Source organism: Drosophila grimshawi, unplaced genomic scaffold (assembly GCF_018153295.1).
Source record: "Drosophila grimshawi isolate 15287-2541.00 unplaced genomic scaffold, ASM1815329v1 contig_848, whole genome shotgun sequence".
Taxonomy (NCBI): domain Eukaryota; kingdom Metazoa; phylum Arthropoda; class Insecta; order Diptera; family Drosophilidae; genus Drosophila; species Drosophila grimshawi.
This window is the reverse complement of record NW_025063692.1, coordinates 9,950,001-9,975,427: the sequence shown is the minus strand read 5'-3', so window position 1 is coordinate 9,975,427 and position 25,427 is coordinate 9,950,001. Positions and strand designations below refer to the sequence as shown.

The 25,427-nt window shown below is 40.2% G+C and overlaps 1 protein-coding gene across 1 annotated transcript in view; it reads left to right on the top strand.

Annotated features, from left to right (window-relative positions):
* Positions 1–25,427, top strand: part of LOC6565958 (neurogenic protein mastermind) — an 87,729-nt gene continuing 62,302 nt past the window's right edge. The window contains exon 1 of the mRNA XM_043216025.1: positions 1–118. Coding sequence (XP_043071960.1) covers positions 47–118 — 72 coding nt within the window. The 5' untranslated portion in view covers positions 1–46. The remainder of the gene's footprint in view (positions 119–25,427) is intronic.

The following is a 25,427-nucleotide window of genomic DNA, read 5'->3' as shown; positions in this document are numbered from 1 at the left end:
AAATATTGGAAAAACAAAATTGCGAAGCCCAAGCGAACAGAACAAAATGGATCATTTTCAAACCTCGCTGAATCCGCGCAAACAGGAGCTGCTCGAGGCGCGTTTCATCGGTGTCCGGGTAAGTTTTCCTATATAAATGATATATTATATATATATATATATGATATTATATTTGAGTACCCATTTTGAAAGTGTTTTCTGCTAAAGCGAAAATCTGTTTAGGCATAAAATCAATATTACAAAACTGGCTGCATTTTAAAAGCTTGTGTTGGGGATAATTATATGGACGGGGGCCTAACATGGGTTAAGACCCAGGCAGGCCAAACGGTTATTGCACTTTGGAATTGTCAGCTACACACAACTTTAACTTTGTGAATGTGTTGCTGTTTTTGTTGTTGTTGTTGTCGTTGGGATGGGAATGGTGGAGAGAAAGAGGAGAAGAGGGGAGCGACGGTGTGGAGTGGAGGTTTGGGGAGTTTGTGCAGAAAATGAAGATGGAAGATGCTTTTCCCATAGTTTGGTATGCCCTTTGCTGCTTCCTCCTCCTCCTCCTCATCTTCTTCTTGCTTTTCGTCATCTACTCTTTGCTGCTGTTTGCTGGTGTAGTTGTAGTTGTTGTCCGCGTGCATGGGCAGAGTTTGTTGAACAAAGCGAACGAGATGAAAAGAAAAATACACGAGCAACATAAGCAAATAAATTAGCGTACAAAAGAAAGCTGGTAATACATATGTGCATATGTAAGTGTGTGTGTGTGTATATATGTATGTATGTACATATGTATAGCATGTTTAAGAATAAACCGCTTCACTCACACTCTTCTCGTGGTTGTTGCTGTTGTTGTTGTCAACATCTTCGTCTCGTGACAAGCCGTGGCAAATACCAAGCATTACATAGCACATACATACATACATATGCATGTATGGATTTCAATACACAATATTCCTCAGTGCACAGCACACACACACACGCACACACAAGCCCATCTCCACCCACTCTGCTCCTGTTTCTCTCTCTCTCTCTTTTTCTCTCTCTGCCAACCTATCATCATTCGCACTTTCCATATACAAACATGCACACATAAATACATACAAACATGCATGCACAGCATATATCCCTCCCTTTCACGCTTGCGCTGAGCTGGACTGGTCTGTTTGGGCTTTTGGGCCTGCCACATCTCTGTACGTTTGCCGTTTGAAGAAATGAAAGCAAAAGAACAGCTGATAAGCCAGCTTCGGTTGTCGATGACGTCGACGTCGAAATTTGCAAGGCGTTGCTTGTATGTGTATGTGTATCTGCATGTATGGTGAACTAAGAGTGCGTGCGTGGTGAATAGCAAATTCAACTCTTTCAAGTTAAGACTTGATCTGGAATCGAACACAAATTTAATTCAATTTGAATTTAATCAATTTATCGTTTTGAATTGTACGATTTTACACTTATACATATATTTGTACGATATTCGAACAAATAAGTATGAATAAAAAATGTAACTATTATTATAAGTATATATATATAATAAGTATTATATAATAAGTAGAATTTAATGAATTTAAATGTTTGTATTCGAATATTGAAGTTAATTCCATTAATTCTCAATCATTTAACATTGGATATTGAATGTTGATCAATATGAATACTCTTTTTATCAGAAAACACTTCTTGTTGGCAATGTTGATTATTTAATAGTATTTGTGCGCTGTTGTCGCTCCACTGTGCCTGCAAGCAGTGCACTGTTTACTAACATAGCGCTGTTATGCTAAGTAGCTGCTGCTGTTGCTGCTACTACATTGCTGTGCGCCTCATACAGGCGTTTAAAAATTATTTCACTTCATTTGCAAATCAAGGCAAATTTGCAGCCATGTAAATTTTGAAAATGTGTTTTCATACTCATAGACACTCCCTCCTCGCCCCACTCCCGCCTATTTTTACAGAGAACGATTAATAGGCCAGCGCCTATCAGCAGCGTCGTCTGCGGCGGCAGCGGTCTCTGCATGTTACCAACAGCTAACAGTGACGTTGCAACCTTTTGCCGGCTAACAACAGAGTTGCGAAAAGATAACAAAAACAACAACAACAGCAACAAAGACCAATACTATGCACAACAGTGCGCACTGCTTGCTGCCTGCTATTTTTGCTGTCTGCTGCTTGCTTGCGCTGTTCGTAGTCGTAGGTCGTCGTCGCTGTTGGCAGCCATATTTTAACAGCGTGTTTTTTTTCGCTGTTGTTACTCTTTTGGATGTGTGTGTGTGTGTGTATGTTATGTTAGTGTGTGGGCCGGCTAGTTAACGGCTGTTTGGCGTTGGTTTCGCACTCGCTTTGGTGGTTAATCAGTTTATTATTGTTATGCAAAGTTGTTGCTGTTATTGTTGTTGCTTTTGGTGACTTGGCAACGCGATTTGGTGTTGTTGTTGTTGCTACTACGAGTTTTGTGCGAATTTTGTTCGTTTAGTTTCGTTCGTTTTTCTTTTTTGGTTTGTTGCACAAAGCTCAGCGAAATACATTTAACGAAGATCGGGCCAAAGAGGCACAGCACAGACACCGGCAAGTGTGGCAAGAAAAACTGAAAACAGAAAATGTTAAACGTTAAACGAAGTCGGTCTCTCTCTCTCTCTCTCTCTCTCTCTTTCGTTCTCTCTCTCTCTCTCTCGCTCATTCTCATACTCTCTTTTTTGCTCCTTTTGGCGTCCTGCCTTGTGTGTGTGTTTGTACTAGTTACTAGATGCGATTTTCCAAGTTGCAACAGCAGCAACAAATACAACAACAACAACAACAATGAATGTCTTTTTCCATTTTTCTCAACTGCATTCAGTTTTTCACTGTTTTCATTACATTTGTTGTCAGTTGATTGCCACGCTTCAATGGAGTCTCAGCTCGTTGTTGTTGTGCGTGTGTGTGTGTATGTGTGTGTGTGTGTGTGTGTGTGTGTGTGTGTGAAAACAGTGTAAACATTTAAACAACATATGATTTTTACAGTGCATGTTTCGTGTTGTGTTGTGTTGTGTTGTTTGCCCGAAAGTAAATGAAACAAATGTATGCCTTAAGTGGCAGTGGCAAGTGTAACAAAGAAACGCTCATTAAACACAAAGTGCAAAAAGAAGCAGCAGAAAAAGAAGAGGAAGAAGAAGCAGGAGCGACAACAACAGAAGCAGATAAACCAGCGGCTAGCGAAGACACGAACCGCACACTTTAAAGAAATGCCCGTCATAAAGCAACGGAAAATAAGTCGCTTTAAGGTTAGTACAAATACGTAACGTAACGAAATATACGTAAAGAAACAGTGCATAGCAGGGCAGACAGATTGAGAGAGAGAGAGAGAGGAAATTAATCAGATCAGCTTTTGTTTGGAAAATGCATATTTTGCAATGAATTGAGCGACAGGATGATAAGCAATGAAGACATTTGCAGATAGAGAGAGAGAGGGCAGAGAAAGTAAAAGAGACAGACAGAAGAGTGGTGCCTGAAAGGAAGCAAGAGCGACAGAGAGAAAGTGGCAGAAGCAAGAAGAAAATCGAGAGAAATAAAGAGAGAGAGAGAGAGTGAGAAAGCGAGAGAGATCAGAGCTAAGTAGGATTGCTCTGAGCCTCAAACCGGATCGAGGAAAAGAAGAAAATATGTATATATTTATGTGTGTGTGTAATCTTTATCTAAATTGAAAGACATGTGAATACCAATATCATACAGCTATTAAAAAGTTGATTAATTGCATGGCAAGTGCTACAAAGAAGAAAACAAAAAACGGAATAATTCATGCTTACAATATTAATATTATAAATATATGTAAAAATCATTCGCAAAAATTACAGATGTCCATTTAAAACTGGTAACTGGTAAGCAGAAGCAGAAGAAGCTGAAGAAGTAGATGTAATGGAAGCAATAGCAGCAAAGAAGAAGAAGAAGCATCAGCAGTAAAGCAACACTCACAAAACACACACAACACACAACTTAAACAGCAATAAGAAAACCTAATTTCTCTTTTTCTGGCGTTCGTCTTCTTCGTGTAATACTAAAAAAAACTTCAAATACAACAACAAAATGTGGAAGCAAAAAAAAAAATCGCAAGTTCATTGAACTTGCCATTAAAAATCATACGCTGTTAGCGGGCGACGCAAGCAGTGGGAAAAGGAAAAAAAAAATTAGAGAAAAAATAGAAGCCAGCAAGAGCAAGAAGGAAAAAAAAACTAGTCATGCGTCGCTGCAGCCATCAGCAGTGGACGTCGACAGCGACGCGCTGCATAGATTGGCGACCTGACCTAAAATGCAAAAATTTGCTGCTGCCCTCAGAGAGTAGTCGTCGTCGTCTGTTGCCTTTAACAGAGCCCGCTACTGTTATGTGGAGCATAACAGAAGAGAGCTTGCACTGCTGCAGCACCTGATTGAGAGCGAGAGAGATAGAGCGAGAGAGCGAGCGAGACTGAGTCAAGCTCAGCTGTTTGACTTTGATTCCCTCTCATTTATATCCTCTCGCTCTTTAACATTTCGTCACAAGCGACCAAAAAATAGGAGAAAATCCACGTTGAAATTTGATGAGAAATAAAGCCAGATTTTAACAGTTGGCAGAATAATATTTGCCCAATCGATTCGATTATATATATAAATAAATATGTGTGTATGCCAACGTTCATATGTGGGTCAAATCGAAACATTTACTCAAATCAAAGTAAAATGTATATTTTAGCAAAAGTATAGCCAATTAGAACTGTTTTTTTATCTATATATTTTAATTCACATCTTTTGCGGCGAATGATTTTATTTTATTTTGCTTGTTGTGGAACGGAGTGCGTATGCGTCATATCCAAGCCAAGCATCGCGTATACGCCGCATTGCTTATTGCCGTACAACAGTGCTTGTTAGTTGATATGATATGATTGATATAATTGCATTTCTTCATATTCACAACACCAAATGAAAAAACTGCCTCGTGTGTGGGTTTGCAGGGTTTGCGAATTGATATTGGGGCTGGCCCCACGTACCACCACAATGCCAGTGGCGCCCCCTAGGGGACGATAAGTTTTTTTTTGTCCCTGTGGATGTCGATGGTGACGCTCTTATTTTTATTGTTTTTTTATAGCGCCCTTTTTTTTTATATATCACAAATCCATTGAAAATGGCTCGAAGAGGGTATAATGCACTTGTCCAAAGAGTATGTAACAGGCAAAAGTAAGAAAGCATCTGTGAAGGGATATATAAATATAATATAAATATATATATTTTGGATCAGCTGCAGTAGCAGCGAGGATCTCTCAAAGACTAAGAGCTGGATATACTTCAGCTTATAGCATCGATATCTTTATCGATATCTGTCTTCGTTTCCCCAAATATCGATAGGTTCAAGTTGATTTCATTTTAGCAATATCAATTGCAATAAAAGCCAGAATATATAGATCCGAATGATAGATCAGCTGTACAAACTGTGAACCTTTCTTGGCTCTTGGGTATATGCAAGTCGAGCTCTCTCGACTGGTGCAACTTCTTACTTGCTTTGCTTTTTTTTCTTCCGCCTTTTTTATACTTATTCAGCAGATGCTGTAGCTGATGGGGGGGGGGGGGGGTGTAAGGGGTTGCGTGTTGGGGCTATGTTTGTCAGCTGCTGATGCTTGTTATACTTGTTGTTGTTGTTGTTGTCGCGTGAGTTGACATCAAAACGGATATGGAATTTTCAATATTTACTGTTGCTGTTGCGGCTTAATGTATGCAGTTCCCACACATACATATGTGTGTGTGTGTGTGTGTGTGTGTGAATTGAATGTGGATGAGTGGATTGGGGGTGGGGCGTGGGGTGCGGATGGGGCAGCTGGCCTGCGCAATAGCTAGCGCCCAGTGTTGTGCACACTATACACGCGCTGCTTATGTAAGCATTTTGAGCATGTTTCCGCTTTTATATACTCGCAGAATTCACTAGAGAATGTTTGTATGTGTGTGTGTGTGCGTGTGTGTGTGGGGATGTTCAAATAGTAGAGTGCTCCAGGGCAGGGGTGGGGTGTGCTCCATTGCTTTCTGTATATACACAGGAGGCGGTGGCAGCCACCCACAAATCTTGACCACCCAACCTCTTGCTCTCTCGCTCCCTCTCTCTCTCCCTCTCTCTCTCCCTCTCTCTCTCTCTTTCTTTCTCTCTCTCTTTCTCTCCCCCATCTCCCTTGTGTGTGTGTGTGTTTCACTCGCACACTTTGTGTAATTCATTTAGCACTTTTCGCACGCAAAACTGCATTTGGCCAACGTGGCGAAACGAACGCTAGATGGCGCTATCATGCCATTTTCATGGGTTGGCAGATTGCAAAATGGCCTTGTAGGGGGTGGCGTGGGTTGGGGTTGGGGTTGATATTAAATGATTGCATACATGCATATAAGTTGATGGCCCCGTTACCTGTTAACCGTTCATAGCAATTGTTTTTCAATGATGCCACACAACTTTTGGCCACAATTGATGAGTTGTGCAAATTATATTCAATTATCGTTGTATACACTCAGCGAAAACGCAAGTAAAAAACCTACAATATAAACTATATTAATCTGGATTACTCGATTCGAGTCAAAGGTTACATGAAATTAAGTGGAAAAAAAACAAAACAAATTTTATTTTGGATGGGTTTCTAGCTGAACTGCAACAATTTGTAGATTGCCTTTGAAACCATCTTAAAGAGTAAATTAAATAAATTCGAAAGTATGCAAGGATTAACAGATTAACAGTATTGATAATCAATGCATCGAAATTGTTGTTGATTTAATTAAAATTGAATTTGAGATGAAAACAATATTTTTGTCGACCTGCATAAGCACAACACAATAAAACTTTAGCATTAGTTATTTGTGCTGTTTGCTTAGCTGCTATACACACACAATGAAATACATATATATATACACACACACACATATAGATACACAGACACACATAGATACACACACACATATACAACCCACAAACTATTAGATTAGACAAGTTGTATTGGATTAGACAAATCTGCGTTAAGTATGTGGCAAGTAGATATATCTATATATATATATATATATATATATATATATATATATATGTGTGTATGTGTGTGGTTAGTGCATAGATATGTACACATACATACATACACAGATCCATCTATGCTATGCAAATATGTATATATAATCATCTCATTATAATTTATGCATTATGTCAGTTTCGAGCTTGCAATTTAATATAATTGCATTTGGTTAGTGTGCGTGTGCACACACACACACATATATATATATATATATATATATATATATATATATATATGTATATTGTATGTTGAATTAATTTTAAACTCTTGACGATATTTGGTTTCTAGTTTAATTTGACTGTCATTCGGCTGTGGTTGTTTTTATTGTTGTTGTTGTTGTTACCTTGCCAACTGTTATATACACACACACACACACATATATATACACATACACAGATATATATATATATATATAATCATATGTTATACAATGCGACAGTTACTGTTATATGCAAACGCGAGGCGCCATCAGCGAAGTGGGCATGCTTCGTGACAGTATCGGCCTACAATCACCTCTTCGAGCTCACCCCTATCCGCCCACACACACACACACACACACACTCGTCAGCCAAACGCTGTGTTAAGTCTGCCACAAAGCTGTTTCCCTTCCCCTTCCACTGCAGCAGCGGCAATGAGAGTCCCAACTTTGGAGCTGGCACTGGAGCTGGAGGATGTTTGTGTCTCGGTTTCTCCTTTAATGTCTACTCTTTGTGACTATAGCAATTTATACCACCTCCCCCCACCCCCTGCCCCTCCCCCCTCTCCCACCCCTTCATTCCCCTTCCCCCAAAAAGACTCCCGCTGCTCGCCATCTGTTTGTACCACGCCTTCATGCTGGACGCACTGCGTTCTATGTGTGTGTGTGTGGCATCTGCTGCTGCCACTGGTGCACACTCAAACAGTGAAACACTAAAACATCGTTCTGGTCAAAGGCTAGCTTGACGCGGCGGCAAAGGGTCTAGGAGTGGGTGGGGCTGGGAGGATGTTGTTGGTGGGTTGGCATTCAATGTGCACACTGCTTGCTCAGTTAAATGCCGAATACACTTTCTACACTCGCAAAAAACAACCACACCTTGCCAGGGCCAACTCGTCTCATATAATACAAAAAGCATATATTCAAAGTTAGGTTTATTTTTTTAAGGAAGATTTCGCAAATATAAATATAAAACAATTCCAATAATTTAGCAGTCGCCAGAGGAGTTTTCATTACAATTTTCTGAGTTTCAGAAATGATTTTTTTTCTCGAAAAATAACTGTTTGCACTTCTACTTTTAAGCAACATTTTCTCTAATTAAGAAAAACATTTATTTTCTATTAAAAAAAAGCCTCTGTTTTCGTATAATTAGAAATGATTAAAAAAATAAAAACAAAAACATTTTTCTAGTTTTCAGGATGTTGTTTTTTCTGAGTGTAGCTTTGTTGGATGCCTTTGTATATTTTATATTATTTATTTTGAAATAACATTGAAATTGTAAATTGTAAATTTTTAATTATAAATTAAATAATACTAGCTGTGAAAGTAATGTAAAGAAAAAGTTTGGAAATTTTCATTGATGTTTGAACCACGGTGCGTTGTGTTAAGCGTTTGCTCGACTATAAGTGGGCGTGGGTGTAAGGGGTGCTTTGGGAGTTGGCAAGTGTTCGGCTTGGGTGTTTCACTCAGTTAGTCGCTGTGTCAACCTTTTTGGCCCGTTCAACTTGCATAAGAGCCGCAACTTGTCGGGCCGCGTTTTAGGGATCCAATGTTGACTTGGCTTTGCCGCCAGTCCTCGCCAATGTGTCTACATGTGTCTCTCTGTGTGTGTGTTGGTTGCTTGCTTGCTTGCTCTGGGTATTTGGCAACGCATTTTCATTAGTAGTCGTAGTAGTAGTTTGCCACATAGTTACATCTGTATTATATCTGTGTGTGTATATAAGCCCGCGGCTTATTCCAATTGCTGGCCTCTGATGCAGATGCAGCTGCGACTGCGACTGTTTATAAGTGTTTATATATATACATATATATATATATACATATATATATATATACATATATATATATATACATATATATATATATACATATATATATATATACATATATATATATATACATATATATATACTTATGTAAGTCATATGTCCATTAAAAAAATAACCTCATTTTGTCATTGAGAACGCAACGTTTTTCATTTCCCTTTGAGCTGCGTTCTGGCTTGGCTTATGTTTCACATTACGTATACGTAATGTGTGCACTCTTTGTAGAACATTGCTCCAGCTCTTCTATTCTCCAAGATCCGTTTATTTTGTAATTTTATTTAATTTATGCACCAGAAACGGAAACGGAATCGGAATCAAAATTCTTTTCGGTTTGATGACACCCTGATTAATTCCAAGTTTATCCTTCGTCATGGTTATTGTTTGCTTAAATCGCTTTTGATTATGGCTGCCATTTGAGACATTTGGCTTGCCTGAGATCTGCTGCTGCTGCTGCTGCTGCTCTCTCCAGATCAATTGTCTATTTTTCTATGCCACAATACGCTTGTGTCCCCATTTCTTGTCTCTGTGTCTCTGCCACCTTTCCTGTTGCCATTCATTTCCTGCTACAACATTATGCCAGCCTTTTGTGTATAAAATTGCATTTTATTTTGTTCATTAAATATTATTATCAACATATTTATTCGTCGGTTTCCTTTCTGCTATCTATTTATTCAGAGTCTGCTTTTCGATTTGGATTTGTGGTTAGCCTCTGACTTGTTGGTAACTTTTGCCTATTCCTCGCTCAAATTACATAAAGAGAATATATATATATTATATTTTCGATATATATATATATATAGATTTGATTGTTTTTCTTGTAATTGAATTCAGCTTTTATATTTGGTCAGCTTGTTAGAGCATTTCCCATAACTTTGTTTGCCTGATGATGGTTATAAATGGTAAACTATAAAATGATGGACGAACTGAATAGATTGGCAACCTGTCGCAAGCATATATAATATATATATATATATAAAATGTGTAACAAATATTGAATCAAACACACAATACTTTTGCAGGATTTTTTTTCTTTGCAGCTGATTACAGGGTATATTCAGCAAATGTCGATTAAGCGACTTATTTACTACATATTTTTTTGGGAACAGCACTTGACATGCACTCCATGCCAGGGGCACCGCAAAGCAGACACACACCACACACACACCACACACACACCACACACACACCACACACACACCACACACACACACACCACACACACACGAATATCGAGCGAATGAAACTCAACTCAAAGCTTTGCAAACTCAACTTTTGGGTTGGCAACAAAGTGCGCTGGGAGTACGGAGTACAGAAAGTATATCAAAATATCGAAGTTGATATACACACATATTCACACCCATTCGCATCTACTGCGTGTGTGTGTGTGTGCTGCAATGTAAAAAATATATATATATTTATATATTTCTGGCTTGCGTTTCGCCTCATTTTCGTCATTCGCAATTGTTGTTCTGTTCTTGTTCTTGTTTGTTTTCTTTGCTTTATTCATAGACGTCAACTTTTCGTCGTTTCTTTTTTCTCTCGCCAGTCCCTTCCCTCCTCCCCCTGCCCTCTTCCCCTTGCTTACCTACGTCACCCAACAGTCGCGCCCTCTATCGCAATTTTGCTCAGTTTGCTCTTAGTTCTCTCTTTGTGGGTCTCTTTTTTTTTTTTGTATTTTCGTTTCCGTTTTGTGCTGCGTTTCTTGTGCGCTATGCAAGCAAATTAAAAATTAAATTTTTGTTGTGCAACTTTTGCACTTAACCCCCTATGCAGCCGCAACGCCCCAATTGCCACACCCCTCGCCGTCGCCGTCGCCCTCGCAGCCTCCCCTGCACCGCCAGCTCCGTTTTGCTTTTTCTTTCACTTTGTTTCGGCAAACCAGCGTTGCGTGCACTTCAGCAATATGTTACTCGACGAGAGGCCCGATTCCGACCGATTCTGTTCCCCTTACATGCAATAGAATCCTTCCACCCCTCCTCCTCCTCCCTCCTCCCTGCCATAGGCACTGCTACTAGTGCATTTTAGCATTTTGCGGTGTGTGGCATATTTGCATATGCAAGGAGACCACGCCTACTTTTAGTACACTTTTCTGCATTTCTTTGTTATATATATATATATAGATATATATCTGCAATGATAGCTCATCTTCTGCATTTTTATAAATATGTTTCGACGCTTGATGGAGTTGAAGTTGAATACTTTAATCCGTCATAAAAATTATGAATTATTGCCAACAAATTTTCGAATATATGCGAAAAACAAATAAAGTGTTATTACAAACCAAATGTTTATATACATAGAATATATATATTTGATATTTGACATTTGATCATCGTAGCAGGTTCGCTCGCTTATTGACAGCTTTTCTCTGTAAAGTCTCCCATTGTCCACCAAAGTCTAGTTTCATAATTCACTTCACGCAAAACGTTGCACAATGAATTTGGCCAAATATATATAAAATATTATAAAGCTAGAATCGTGTCAGATCTGAGATTGCAACTCACAATAAAGTTTATTTTTTTTAACTAACTTGATCAATTTTTCTTTTTACTGTTTGGGATTTGACTTGAGCATGGTTAACATGGTTAACCGAATTGTGGCTTAAATGTTTTGATATCTTTGAGATAAATGTGTATATAGATTTGATAGTTTCTTACATATCTTTCGTTAACTTTTTTATTTGGTCAACTTGATGGATGATTAATGGGGCCTGATTGATGGCGCCTGATTGATTGCGCCTAGTTAATTGTAAATTATAAATCACAACACGATTTTTCTTAGTCAAATAGTAAGTTGCAACAGCGTCTTAGATCTGAAATAAGTTCAATTTATTATTATTGTTGTTGTTGTTTTTTTATTATTTGTATTTTTTTTGTTTGTTTTTTTTCGGCTTGGTTGTTTTCTCTACCTGCTGCAATCTCAGCACGGATTGTTGTCTGTTCGCTGTTGTTGTTGTTGGTCATTTAATCGCAGCAACTGGCTATATGTATACAATAGAGATATGATACTCCCCCTTTCCCCCACCTACTTCTCCCTCTCTGTCTGCCTCTCTCTCTCTCTCTCTCCCTCGCTCATGCAACACCCTTTAAGCGTCATTCGGCTTGCTTTTGATTTTTGCATTCGTTTGTTTTATGCTCGCTGTTTTGTCGCGTTTCGTTGTTGGTCGGTCAGTTTGCTGTTGTTGTCGAGTTGCCTCACAGCAACAGCAACAACAACAACAACAGCAACAACAACAACAAAAGCAACAACAAAAGCAGTTTCAATTGCGCACTTTGCGTTGCGATTTTCAACATCTCAGTGAGTGCTGCTGCTGCTGTTGCTGCTGCTGTTGCTGCTGCTGCTTGTGCTGTGCCTAGGTTCACATTCTCATTACAGTTCATTCACCCAAAAGATACGGCTTTATGTATCTATTAGTTATGTATGTGCTGCTGCTGCTGCTGCTGCTGCTACTGTTGTTGTTGTTGTTGTTGCTGCTGCTGATGCTGGCCATGTGTAGAGGCTAAAACTACCAGCAACAACAACCAGCAACAACAACAGCAACTGCAGCAGCAGCAGCTTTGGCCTGCACTTTCAGCAAAGTTTTGATTTGTGAGTTATGTTGTAAACACACACACACACACACACAACAAAAAAAAAAAAAAAAAAAAAAAAAAACAACATACACACACACACACACACACACACACACACACATTTGTTGTGAGAGCGGATACAGCTTAGGATCAATTGTGCATTTTCATTCGAGCAGCTTGTTTCGTTTGGCAATTGTTTTGCAACTTGCAACTTGCCACAAAACTTTTTTTTTTTCTATAACTTTTGTCCTTACTTATTGTATTTACATTTTTGCATTTTTCACTTACTCTCTCTTTCTCTCTTTCTCTGTGTCTTTATTCTTTCGTTGCAGGTGAGTTGCGCTTGAACAACTAAACAACTAGAACCAATTTGCAGCCAACCAATGAAAGGAGACTACACGAAAATTAACTCTTTGCAACAACAACAAGAACAACAACAACAACAGCAGCAACAACAACAAAAAGCTGTTGCTTTGTTTGCTAAAAAGGGCGTTGTAGGGCAAAAAACAGGTTGAGCCCTTGGATTTGGTGAGCGTGTTTGGAACTGATATGAAAAACATAATTATACATTTTTTATATACTTCTTAAAATATCCACAAAAATTCTTAATTGACCATGACAAACCATAGATTGATATTCAAGTCTCCTTATCTATATATATATTTTTCTATATATTTTCTATTTATTTATATAGAAATTTATACATTCAAATCTTGTAAATAGTCTGCGAAATATGAATGCCAACAGAACGTTGAACAATTTATTTAAAAATATGAATAAACTGTCGTTGCAAGGCAAAGAACTTGTTTATCAATTAAATGATAAATAGTATTAACAGTAAAGATTAAAGAACTCTTGTGAAATGTATATATTATTTAATTTTATATAAATTGTAGGCTTACTTAAATTGAAGAGCAATTTCAGCCAAGACAAGTTAAATATTAATTATTTTTAATGGAACTTTATTTAGAATGTTTCGTAATCTTAGAAGGAGGATCTGTGATGTGTTGCGAGAGCTGCACAGTATTTGATATATATTATAATAATATATATTAATATTAATATAAAAATATTAATTAATTTACGAATTTGAAATTTATATGTTTAATCGAGTTATGGCATCGTCAAAGCAAAATATCTAAGCCAAGTTTGTGCAAGCATTCATTTAAGGCTTTCATAAATCTCTAATATATATTTTTCATCAACATCAACATTATTTCATATCACATTTTAAACTTTAACTAAAAACTCTTTAGAAAATGCCAAGTGACATTTCACAGGGTATTTCATAGTCAACCATGCATTAAATTCCATTTTAATTATCTTGTGTGAGTGTGTAACTCTTCGAGCAGTTGGCTAGTAGAACACGAACCAGAATCACAGCCAATGGACCCTTTTTCACCTACCCAAACAAAACTCGCCAAACGCCAAATTTTTCGTTTCGTTTCGTTTTTTTTTTTGCAATTTGTTATTTTTTGTGTGGCGCCTCGCTTAGTTTTTGTGGGCGGTCAAACTAAAATGGGTGGGTCGATTGTGGATTGTCGTCGTTGCAGATGAAGGCAAAGCAAAGCAAAATAAAGTAAAAATCAAATATTATATATATATATATATATATATACAGACAGCGGACGCTGTCAGCGTCGGCGTTGACGGTGAAGTTGACGTCAACGGTGACAGCAACAGCAGCAGCAATAGCAGCAGCAACAGCAATAGCAACAGCAACAGCAACAGCCACTGTGGTCGACGACGCGGCATTTCCCGCTGAAATCGGTTGGGTTTAGTTTTCCAATGCATATGCTTCGTGAAGGGGGCTGAAAGGGGTGATTCTGGGCCATTCTGGAGCCATTTCCAGTGTGTATTTAGCAAATGTTGTTGTACGTTAGTTTCCAACAGCAACAGCAACCACAACAACAACAACAACAATAGCAATAACAAGAGGCAGCTAAGGGTCTGAAACTAGAGAGCCGCCTCGCTTTGGTCGGTTTTGTGTCTATTACCACACACACACACACACAGACACACACATACAACAGCAACAACAACAGCAGCAGCAGCATCATCAGTTTCCAATGCAATGGCCCAAAACCCGCTTTGCCCCTGTTCCCTTGCTCCCCCCTCCCCTCACCGCTTTAGCATTTTTGGCTTTGTGCTACCCTTTCCTATTCCTATTCCTAATATTCGTGCTCGTGTCCACTGCCACTGCCACTGCCTGCCTGCTTGCCTGCCTGCCTGCCTGCTCAACCACTGCTCTTACCCCCTCCTCTGGCCTTTTCCAGTGTGCAATCCGTGCGCTTAGTTTTAGTTTTGAGTATACATAAATCAGCAAACCAGCAGCAGCAGCAGAGCTCTGAGAGCTGGCAGCAGAGAGCTGTGCAGAGGCAGAGCAGAGCAGCACAGCTGCCATTCGATTAGCATTTTGGTCAAGGGACTGTGTTCGCTTCCCAATGACAAGCGCCGCACAACAATTGAATTGAATTGAATTCCATGCGAGAGAATGTCTCGGCCAGCAGCGCCAACAAACTTCAACTGTGACTGCAACTCAAGACAAAATTCCAACTCATTTTATGTCTGTCTCTCAGCATTTCTCATCTATGGAAAATGTTTTGATTTCTTTGATGTCCTTGACCCATGTTGAGTCAGAAGCTCCTTTTTAACTTTAGCAAATATATAAGTATGTTTATCTATCCATCTATCTTTCTATCCATCTATCTATCTATCCATCTATCTAACTATCTATCTATCTACAGTGCCTCAGATCTGATCTAGCAAAAAATTGAAAGTGCTATCAAATTTAAACAAGGAAACAAACGCAAAATGTTTAAATGCCAATTTGTTTAAACTTTACTTGATATGCTGTGATTCCGGATGTTATTTTCCAGCAGAGCCCAAAAATTTTCAAGATCATTTAACGACTTTACTTGTAGATAGGAGATAGTTATGCTGATCGACGACCAAAGCCTATCAAACGTGACCAAATTATAGCATCCTCTGTAATGATAACAAGTAAGAGTTCTGTAGTCGAGTCAGCTCGACAACGATAGACCCTGAACCCAGTTGTTAAAAATATTCTAGTTTTATTGGCAAATATATGAGAATATATTTTCGACTATCACTTGGGTATTTCTTATCCGATCTTGATGAAATTTGCCTAGTTGATCAATGTATTGATTAGAAAATTGTAGCATTTATTGCTAATGGAAATTTAAATATATCGATAATCGAGAAACGAAGCCAGTTATCGATAAAATAAAGTACTTGATCTGCGCTGGGTATACGAGAATCTATATTCCAAATTTGAATGCCGAAAAGTTGCAAAGAAATTAAATATAATTTAACATTAGATGGACTATGTATATAATATAGATAAATACATAAATAAAAAGTAGTATATATAGAAAGTAAGTGAATATATATATATGGGAGTAGGTTATAAATAGCCAGCTGAAAAATGTTTAACGTTTTTTTCCTCGACTCGACAATTGTTGTGTGAAGCATATCCAGATAACTAATATATCCATAAAAGGGATATATACAATATATCAATTGAGGTAACCATGGAAAGCTTAAATGCAATTAGCCATCAAATCGCTTGTTAAATCGTTTCTCGTTTCTCGTCGCTCACTATTCGTTGCTGGAAAGCACTTTGCGCTTTTGAGGTTGCCACAACTTATTAGCCAAATGAGATTCAATTCTCAGTTCGCGTTGCTCTTGCTGACGTCCGCACTTTGTCGTGTAGGCTTTATTATTATCTTTTTCTATATCTATGTATATATATATATATGTGGGTGTATGTGTTTCTTCAGTTATCTCCATCTCTGTCTGCACCAACCCTCAACAAGAAAAAAAAAATAGAAGTAAAAAATGGAAAGAAATTGCAGTTGGAGCGCCATCTGTCGATGCAAAATGCAAGCAATTGCCTCGTATCTTTGTGTGTGTGTGTGTGTGTGTGTGGGTATGTGTGGGTGTGTGGGTGTGGGTGGGTGTGAACAATAAGCCAAAGTCCCGGGCAGCATCCAGCGAGCCCCGGTATTTTTGGGGTATTAACAAACCAGACAACAACAACGGCAACAACAGCAACAACAGCAACAACAACAGCAACAACAACAACGAGAGCAACACACGAAAAATGCGAGAATCGAGAATGTCGTCGCCATCTCGTTGTTATGCCCTCGGAAAATTGTGCTTGCCGAAAATTTTCCACGATTTGGCAACATCCGTGGCAAGAGCACGTGCCTGATTGAAAGGCGGCGGCTGCCGCCGACCCGACGACCATTATCCGGTAGTCCCGTTATTCGCGTTTTGGCCAAAAACCCGAAGCCTTCCATTCCATTCCCATTGTTGTCCTCATCGTCATCGTCATCGCCATCGCCATCGCCATTGTCGTCGTCGTCGTCGTCGTCGTCATTGGCAACGTGCAATGTTTTTCAGCTGCAGCGCGCGCGCATCATGCATCACATTCATGTCACGCATACACACACACACACACACACAGGCATACACACACACACACACACACACAATTGCCATGTAAGCTTGTTGCAATTCAAAGTAATAACAATTATAATAATTACTACAACTGGCAAAACCTAAAACATGTTCAATCATTTTTGGTGCACTCTGCGCACTTGCAACACCAACAATTTGCATGTGTAATGAGTGACTTTTTGCAACATTTTCTGCATGAATTCCACCTTAGCTTGCCCCGTCAAACTCGAACTTTAAACTAAAAAAAAATTGAATATAAAGTTTAACAACTTTTTTTTTAAAATACTTTTCTTTTTCAATGCAGTTTCGAAAAGAAACTTGTCAAATCAAGTGAGAAACTAAAGGCGTTAAACTGATTTCAGGCTTTAAGAAGAAATGCAAATTTCTTTCAATAAACAAAATAAGCAGAATTTCGCTACCTTATTACGTAACGTAACGTAACGTAACGTTAGCAATGCGAACGTATTACGTTAGGTGAACTCTTCGCCTATTTGCCTGGGTCAGCGGCAACCGCATTGAAATGAATTCCCGTTATACACTTGTGCAGCAACCGCACTCAAACACACACAACAGGCGGGCCAAGCAGGCCAGGCAGGCAGGACAGGGCAGGCCAGGCCAAGCAGGCAGGCAACACCAGGCATGCCACATATTGCAGCACCTGGCCACTGCTGGCAACACACCCAGCAGTCGAGTGTGGGAGGGGGGCGGCACTTGCAGCGAGCTCTAAGCTTGCAGCATACAGTGCGTATTATTAGGGAGCAAACCCCTCCCCCACCCCCGCTGCCCCCTTCAAAAGAAAAAGCAAATGAATCCTTAAGCGAGCGCTGCATGCCTACCAATCTAGCCATCTCGCTCTGGCGTTGCCGCTGCTGCTGTTGCTGCTGCTGGTGTTGCAGTTTTCCTTTCTTTCATGTGCTTTGCTTCCTTTTTTTTGTGTGGCAAGGACTCTCGCCTTGTTGCATAAACTTACTTAGCGGCCGAGCAACCCTTTTTGCACTTCATTAGCCTCAGGTTTTCAGTTTTATTTGCCTTTTGCTGTTTTTCTTTTCGCTTCTGTTTGATTGTTGTTGCTGCTGCTGTTTGGTTGCAGTTGCGTGTTGCCAGCCAAACCAATGGTTTTTTTTTATTCCTCTTGCTTCTGTTTTTTGTTATTATTTTTACACAATGCGAAGCACTCTCTCCCTCTCGTTATATCTCTCTCTCTGTGTCTCTCTCTTTGTCTCTCTCTCCCTCTCTCTCTCTCTCTCTATAACCATTTGCAGCTCTAGTTTCCTCTCACTTTTTCTGCTGCTGCCATCTCGTTTTGTGTTGCATCTTGCTGATGCAGTTGCAGCTTCTCACATAACTAACGGCATTATCAGCATTTCATATCAACATTTTTTTTTGGTTTTTTGTGCTGCATTTGCCTGCGTTCGGTTGCATGTTGCATATGCAGTCCCGGCGGCTGCGCTTGCCTCAAACCCGAAGCAGAAACTTCCAATATTCCTGGTTGTTGTCCTCGTCATCGTCGTCGTCGTCGTCGTCGTCGTGTATTTTATTAAAGGTACAATCTCCCAAAAATACGCATTGTCGCGCTGTTTCGCTCAGCTCACCTCACCTCAACACCACCACCCCCCCCCTACACCTCCCACCAAACTCGTCTTGCCTCGTCTCGTGTTCTGTTGCTATTTAGACCATATAACTCAGGCAGCCGGCGGCACAGCAACGAGCAGCCGACCAAAAAGCGAACCGTTGTTGCCTGCCACACCAGCAAGCAGCCAACACAACCAACCCAACCAAGCAACCCCGAAAAACGTTGTCAGCCGCCTTTTAACCTGGCTTATACCCCTTCTATATTGCACACACACACACATACATATACATATATATTTCCAGGCATTGTGTGTGTGTTTGTGTGCTTGCAATATTGTATCGGATTGCGTTACCACTTTTGCCACTTGAAGGCTCGTCGTCGGTGCCTCAGCCTCAGTGTATCGTTACGAAAACCGAGCACGGCCTAGACCCTGGCTAGACCACCCCCGACAACCACCCACCCACCCACCTACCCTCCCTCCACCCCCCTCCCGCCATCCACTCTGCTGTCACCGCCCACAAATTTACCCCATATAGCCATTTAGCGATTGGACTTGCAGCAGACGAGTTTCAGACTTTGTCCAGTCACCTTAGCAACAACCACACTCTCTCAAGCACTCTCTCTCTTTCTCTCTCTCTCTCCCTCTCTCCCCCTCTCTTTTTTTCTCGCTCTCTCTGGCTCTGGCTCTGGCTCTGGCTCTGTCTCTCGCCATCTGTAGCACTCGGGAGACACTCGCCATCATCATTGTCCTCGTCCTCATCGTCGTCCTCGTCCTCGTCCTCGTCCTCGTCCTCGTCGTCCTCATCGTTGTTATCCTTATCATCATTAACTTTGGCTTTGGCAGTTTGTCGCGTCCGTCGTTCACATCGATAGTCTCACGGGCTTTCGGCTCTGTTCAGTTCTTGTGCGTGGAGTATGATACTTAGAAATCTACTGGTAAATATTATCCACCAATCCACAATACTTTCAATACTTACTAGTCATAGCTTAGGTGTGTGTGTGTCTATGTGTGTGTGTGTGTGTGTGTGTGTGTCTCTCTGTGTGTGTAAGGGATATCTTATCTATGTCAAGCAGCAGCAACAAGTGGGACATTTTCAAAATCGTCTGGCTTTTACCCTATCCTCTCTACCTCTCTCTCACTGATTCTCCATATAAATATATATCTCTGATGCTCCATATATCTTTCTCTCACTCTCTGATCTTCTATCTCTCTCCCTCTCTCCATATACATTAAAGCTCTCTTTAATTTTATGCTGTCCCTGAAACTCAAGAGTTAATCGGACATAGAATCTGATCAGATGCAGATCAGAAAATGTTGCAAATTTATTTCTTCATAATCGCTTCCTGTAATAAATAAAAAAAATTCAAATCTTGAAAACTATTTTGTATTTGTTCCCCTTTTCACAGGATTCGAGTAAATTTATTCAGCTTGCGAAAGAAAGTATGGAAGATATATACTTATATATATATATATATATATATATATATATATATATATATATATATATATATTCCGCATATATAATTAGATGATCATCGAGTCGAGCTAAAGAGATCACATTTGAAATATATCAGTGCTCATTTCTCGATTATTAATAGCAATAAAAGCTAACATTTTAGATCTTATTCTTAGCTTATTCTGACTTTTTTTCGCTACTTTCGTATAGGGTATCTACCAGTCAAGCATTTGCCTGCGCTTCACATTCATACTTAACCACTTTTGAGGTTTTCTTTTTAATTTTTTTTTATCATGCTGTGTGTTAGTTCTAATCCGACTTGACTTGACTGCAAAGAACAAGAGCGAGAGAGTGAGAAAGAGAGTGTGAGAGAGAGAGAGAGAGAGAGAGAGAGAGAGCAAGAGCGAGAGAATGAGGAAAAAGGGGGAAAGAGGTAGAGAGAAAGAGATATGGGGAGACAGGCAAAGTTTCAGAACCAGTTTATTCGGTACATTTTTATTGATAAATGCACCTTCCTGTATATGTGTGTGTGTTGGTGTGTGTATGTGTGTGTGTATGTGTGTGTGTGTGTTTGTGTTCGCGATTGATTCTAGAACTGGATTGTAATTGTGACTCAAATGCTGATGATTCAGTTGCAACAGAATCCCGACCCAGACCAACATTAACATTTGCCTGCAAACAAGCACACATGCATACATACATACATACACACACATACATACATACATACACACACATACATACATACACACACACACATACATACATACACACACATACATACATACACACACATACATACATACACACACATACATACATACACACACATACATACACACATACATACATACATGCATACACACACACACATACAAACATACATACACACACATACATACATACACACACATACATACATACATACATACATATATACATACATACATATATACATACACACATATATACATACATACACACATATATACATACACACACACATATATACATACATACATGGACAGTCACCGTCACAGTCAGAGGCCAGGTCCTTATTTTCAAACGAGAGTTGAGTTGAGCTAGTGCGCCTTCAGGCATTCAACCATTTCATCATGCACTCACACACACACACACACATACAGTCTCTCTTTAGAGCTATATATGTACTGGCAATTCACTCCTTTACACGACTCCCCCCACTTCTCTTCCCACCTCTTGTTAGCTCCTCTCTTTCACGCTGCGCATTACTTTGGCTGTGCTTTGCCAAGCTGCTTTTCCTTTTATTTTGCGTGGCTCATTCGCTGTGTTGAGTTTGTTGATTTTTTTTCGTTTTCTATTGCTGCTGCTGCTGCTGCTGGTGCTGCTGCTGTTAACGTTGACGTCGACAGCTTTGCTGTCGCTGCTATTGCTCGCTTGCTTGCTGGCTGGCTGGCTGGCTAGCTAGCTGGCTGGCTGACTGGTGCGCGCACACACATACACACCTCATGTATATACAACATTCCTCAGTACTTGAAGCGCCTCCGGAAGTGATGGTTTTCATCTGCCGCTCGTCGCATTTGCAACAGCTGCTTTAATAATAAGCCTCCAATCCAACAACGAACCGACAAACGACAGCCGACGCGCGCGACCCCCTTTTGCAGCACTGCGTTGCTCTGCTCTGCTCTGCTTTGCTTTGTTTGCTCTTTGCGCAGGCTGGCAGTCCGTCTGGCTGTCTGGCAGTCTGACAGTCAGTCAGGCAATCGGGCAGGCAGTCAGCGAGTAGCAGCAGCTACTACACACATAAGTTATTATATTATCTATCTATCGCAGTTCGCCATCGTCGTCGTCGTCGTCGTTGTTGTTGTTACGCACGGGAATGCGCAGCAAAAGATACGCCAGCGACTTGAGTCGCATTGTCAGCGCCGGGAAATCGGTGAGCTAATCTCTAATTACATTTTCTAATAAGTTTTGCAAAAATTAAACAAAAAAAAAAAAGCAGAAATATCCAAAAACGGCTATTACACAAATTTTCGTGGTGATATAAAAAAAAAAAAGAGAAAAAACAACAGGAAAGAACAAAAAGCAAGTCAGAAGAAAACTAACAGCAGCTGCAACAACAGCAACACTGACACATGCGCGAGAGCCAACGAGCGCTTTATATGTCGCTCTCGCTCTCTCTCTCTCGCTCTCTCGTTATTTCTCGCTCTCCCTCGTTTTTTTCTCACTCTCCTCTGCTCTCTGGCGGTGTCGTTGTCTCGTTTGTCTCTCGTCGCTGGTCTCTCGCTGTTGCTGAGCTTTTTTTCTTCTTTTTTTTGGTCGTAACGGAGTCTTTCTATGCTATTGCTGCTGTGCGCCTGTTACATTCTGTAGACTGCAGCGTCATTGCAGCGACGCTGGCCGCAATGTTATTGACGTCGCTGACCGACAAGCTCCCCAAGCACAATAACACTACAAACTTTCAACATCAGCAAAAAAAAAAAAACAACGAACAAAAACAACAACAGCAATATTATTATCATTGAAATGTAACAAAATAAAAATTTCTTTAAAACGTGCGACACACCACGAGAAAACCACAACAGAAACATCAGCAAGCAATACTCACACACACACACACACACAACACACTTAGTTTAACGATTTGCAGAGCGCATGAAAAAGAGCAAGCGCGACGATTCCTGTTGTTGTTGCTGCTGCTGCCGCTGCTGTGGCTACGGCTGCGGTTGTTTATTGTTTAACAGGCCGCTTGGGGGCGCTAAATTGTAATGCGAAGCTTAGTTTCAATATTTGTACAGTAAGGATTGCCTAAGTGTCTTAACCTCACCACAAGACTTTAGCATATTAAATGACAGCATAGTAAATACACAATTATTCATTCACACCATACGAAGAGTACAACGAAAATTCAATTTACTTTAAATTTCTCAAATTCTAGTGATTACTGTTATATCAAAAGCACACGAACTCTAGCTATTTTGCATTAACTGTTGTTGTTTCGTTTTAGACATTTACAATTACAGTTTTCACATGTTATATATAGTTTTAATCTCATCACTGTGAGAGTGGCAATTCACGATAAGAATATAATGATAACATCCAATTTAACATCATTTGCATAACGTGGATACATACATACAGACATACATACTTTAGTTGTTGTCATCGTACTTTGCTTTCAACGAGTACTCTTCCATAAGCTCATTTTTCCAATTGGCAAATTGGTTCACCTTAACTTTTAAATGTGTCGCAATATGCCCGTTATATTGAGTACATTTGTATGTATACAAAAAAATAGTTACATTTACATACACGCTTATGTGTGTGTGTGTGTGTTCACCATTCGTAGTCCGCTTTGCCTATTGCTGGTTCTCGGTACTCGATTGTGTAAGGACAGGGGGTGTGAGGGAGTTCGGTATTTGGTATTCGGTCGCTCTGACAACGATGATGGTAATTCGCATTTGAGTCGTCAGTTTGCCTGCTCGCCTTTTCTCAACACCTAGCATTTGGCATACGCGCCATACAACAAAATTGTGCTCATAAACAGTGTGTAGGTAAATATTGTGTGCCCTGCTTGCTTGTTTTATGTATTTCGTTTCGTTTACACTGTGTTCGTGTTCGCGTTGGTGGATAATGTGAATGGGGTTTCCATTAAAGAGCAGTTTCAACTTGTCATGTATTTCAATTTAAAATGGTACAAACAAAAATATATATGTAAATGTTAAGAGCAGCTGTTAAACAGCAAGCAAAAATTATATCGATATAACGAGAACCACTTGCTAAGCTGACCGAAATATAAAAACGTCTCTTCAAGCATGCATTTCTAAAAAGCAAGAGAGAGAAAGAAAGAGAGCGAACCAGAGCGCGAGAGGGAGAGCGAATAAGAGCGTAAACAACATAGAAGAGCGCATGAAATTGCGCCATTAAATTTTAGGGCTGCCGAGTTCCAAACTATAAGTTCAACTAAATTAATCTGAATGCAGATAAATCCAAAATGTACAACACATATCTTCGCGTTGCGTGCATTAAGAATAAATATGAGATTTTTATGTGTACCTATTTAAACAACTCTGGCAGTTAGTGAACCAGACTCACTTATGGCGCTTATTTAGTGCTTACTTAATATGCCAACGGCATTTGAGCACTTCGACAACCCTGTTTGCTTGCGGCGCTCTCAAACAAGTCTCTCTCTCTCGTTCGCTCTTTCGTTCGTTCGCTGCATTGCAATAGAAAAAACATTTGTACTGCGGTTGGGCCGGCCGGTTGACTGTTGAGAATCTGTTGACGTCGCAGCGCTGCCTGCTGCGCTGCCTGGTTGCCTGTTAAATTGGCGGTTACACGCGCGCGTCAGGTAACGCCAACCGCCAGATTTTACTCTGCGCGGCGGTGCTGGTAGTGGGGCTGTGTCTCTGTTGTCTGTTCCCTGGCTGCGTGGGTTCGGGATCGGACTCTGTCCGACAAATGGTTGGTTGGTTTTCTCTTTAGTCTGGTTGCGTTTGAAGTTGGCTTTGGTTTCTTGCCTGCCTGCTGCCTGCTTATCAGCTCAAAGTTTATCGATTTTTTTCTGTTGTGTGTGTGTCGTCGTGCTCTATGCCGCTCACGCTCTGTTCCGTGCCGGGCGACGACTGCAATTGGCAATCGTCGCTGTACTGTTGTCGCTGTGCGCCTGTTCTTTCCCTCGAATATCGAATCTCAGTTTCGATGAGATTTTATTACTGGACTGTTTTTTTTTTCTTTTTCGCCCGACTGACAGTCAGCCATTTCAATTTTTATGGCTGAGTTTTGTTTTTCTTTTTTTGTGCTTTGTTGTGTGTACATTTCAAATTATTTATTTATTGTACGTACACACATACACTGTATTGCTATACTTGCTTTCTTTAACGCGCGCAAGCTGCCTGTCTGCCCTGTTGTCACGGTCTCTCGCCGGAGACTCGTTGGCATTGTTTTCGTCTCGTTAACTCGCCCGTAGCAGCACACTTACCTTCACCACATTAACTCACCACGACGACGACGATGACTACATACATACATACATACATACATACATACATACATACAAACACATGCTAATGTGTCATTGTATGCGGGAGGTGGGGGGAGTTGAGTTGGCTGGGTGGGCGAGAACTGTGTTCAGCTTTGATTTCATCATTTACCACATTTAATTCCATTTAAATGAAAATGAACTGAAGCCGATTACCATCGCCTGGGGCCACCCCAGACTCAGCCCAGACACCAAAACCAAATCGTTGGAGCTCCAACGCTGCGCGTGCAAACAACACGCCATGCAGCCAGTCAGCCAGCAACTAAAATGATAACACGACAAACGGCAACG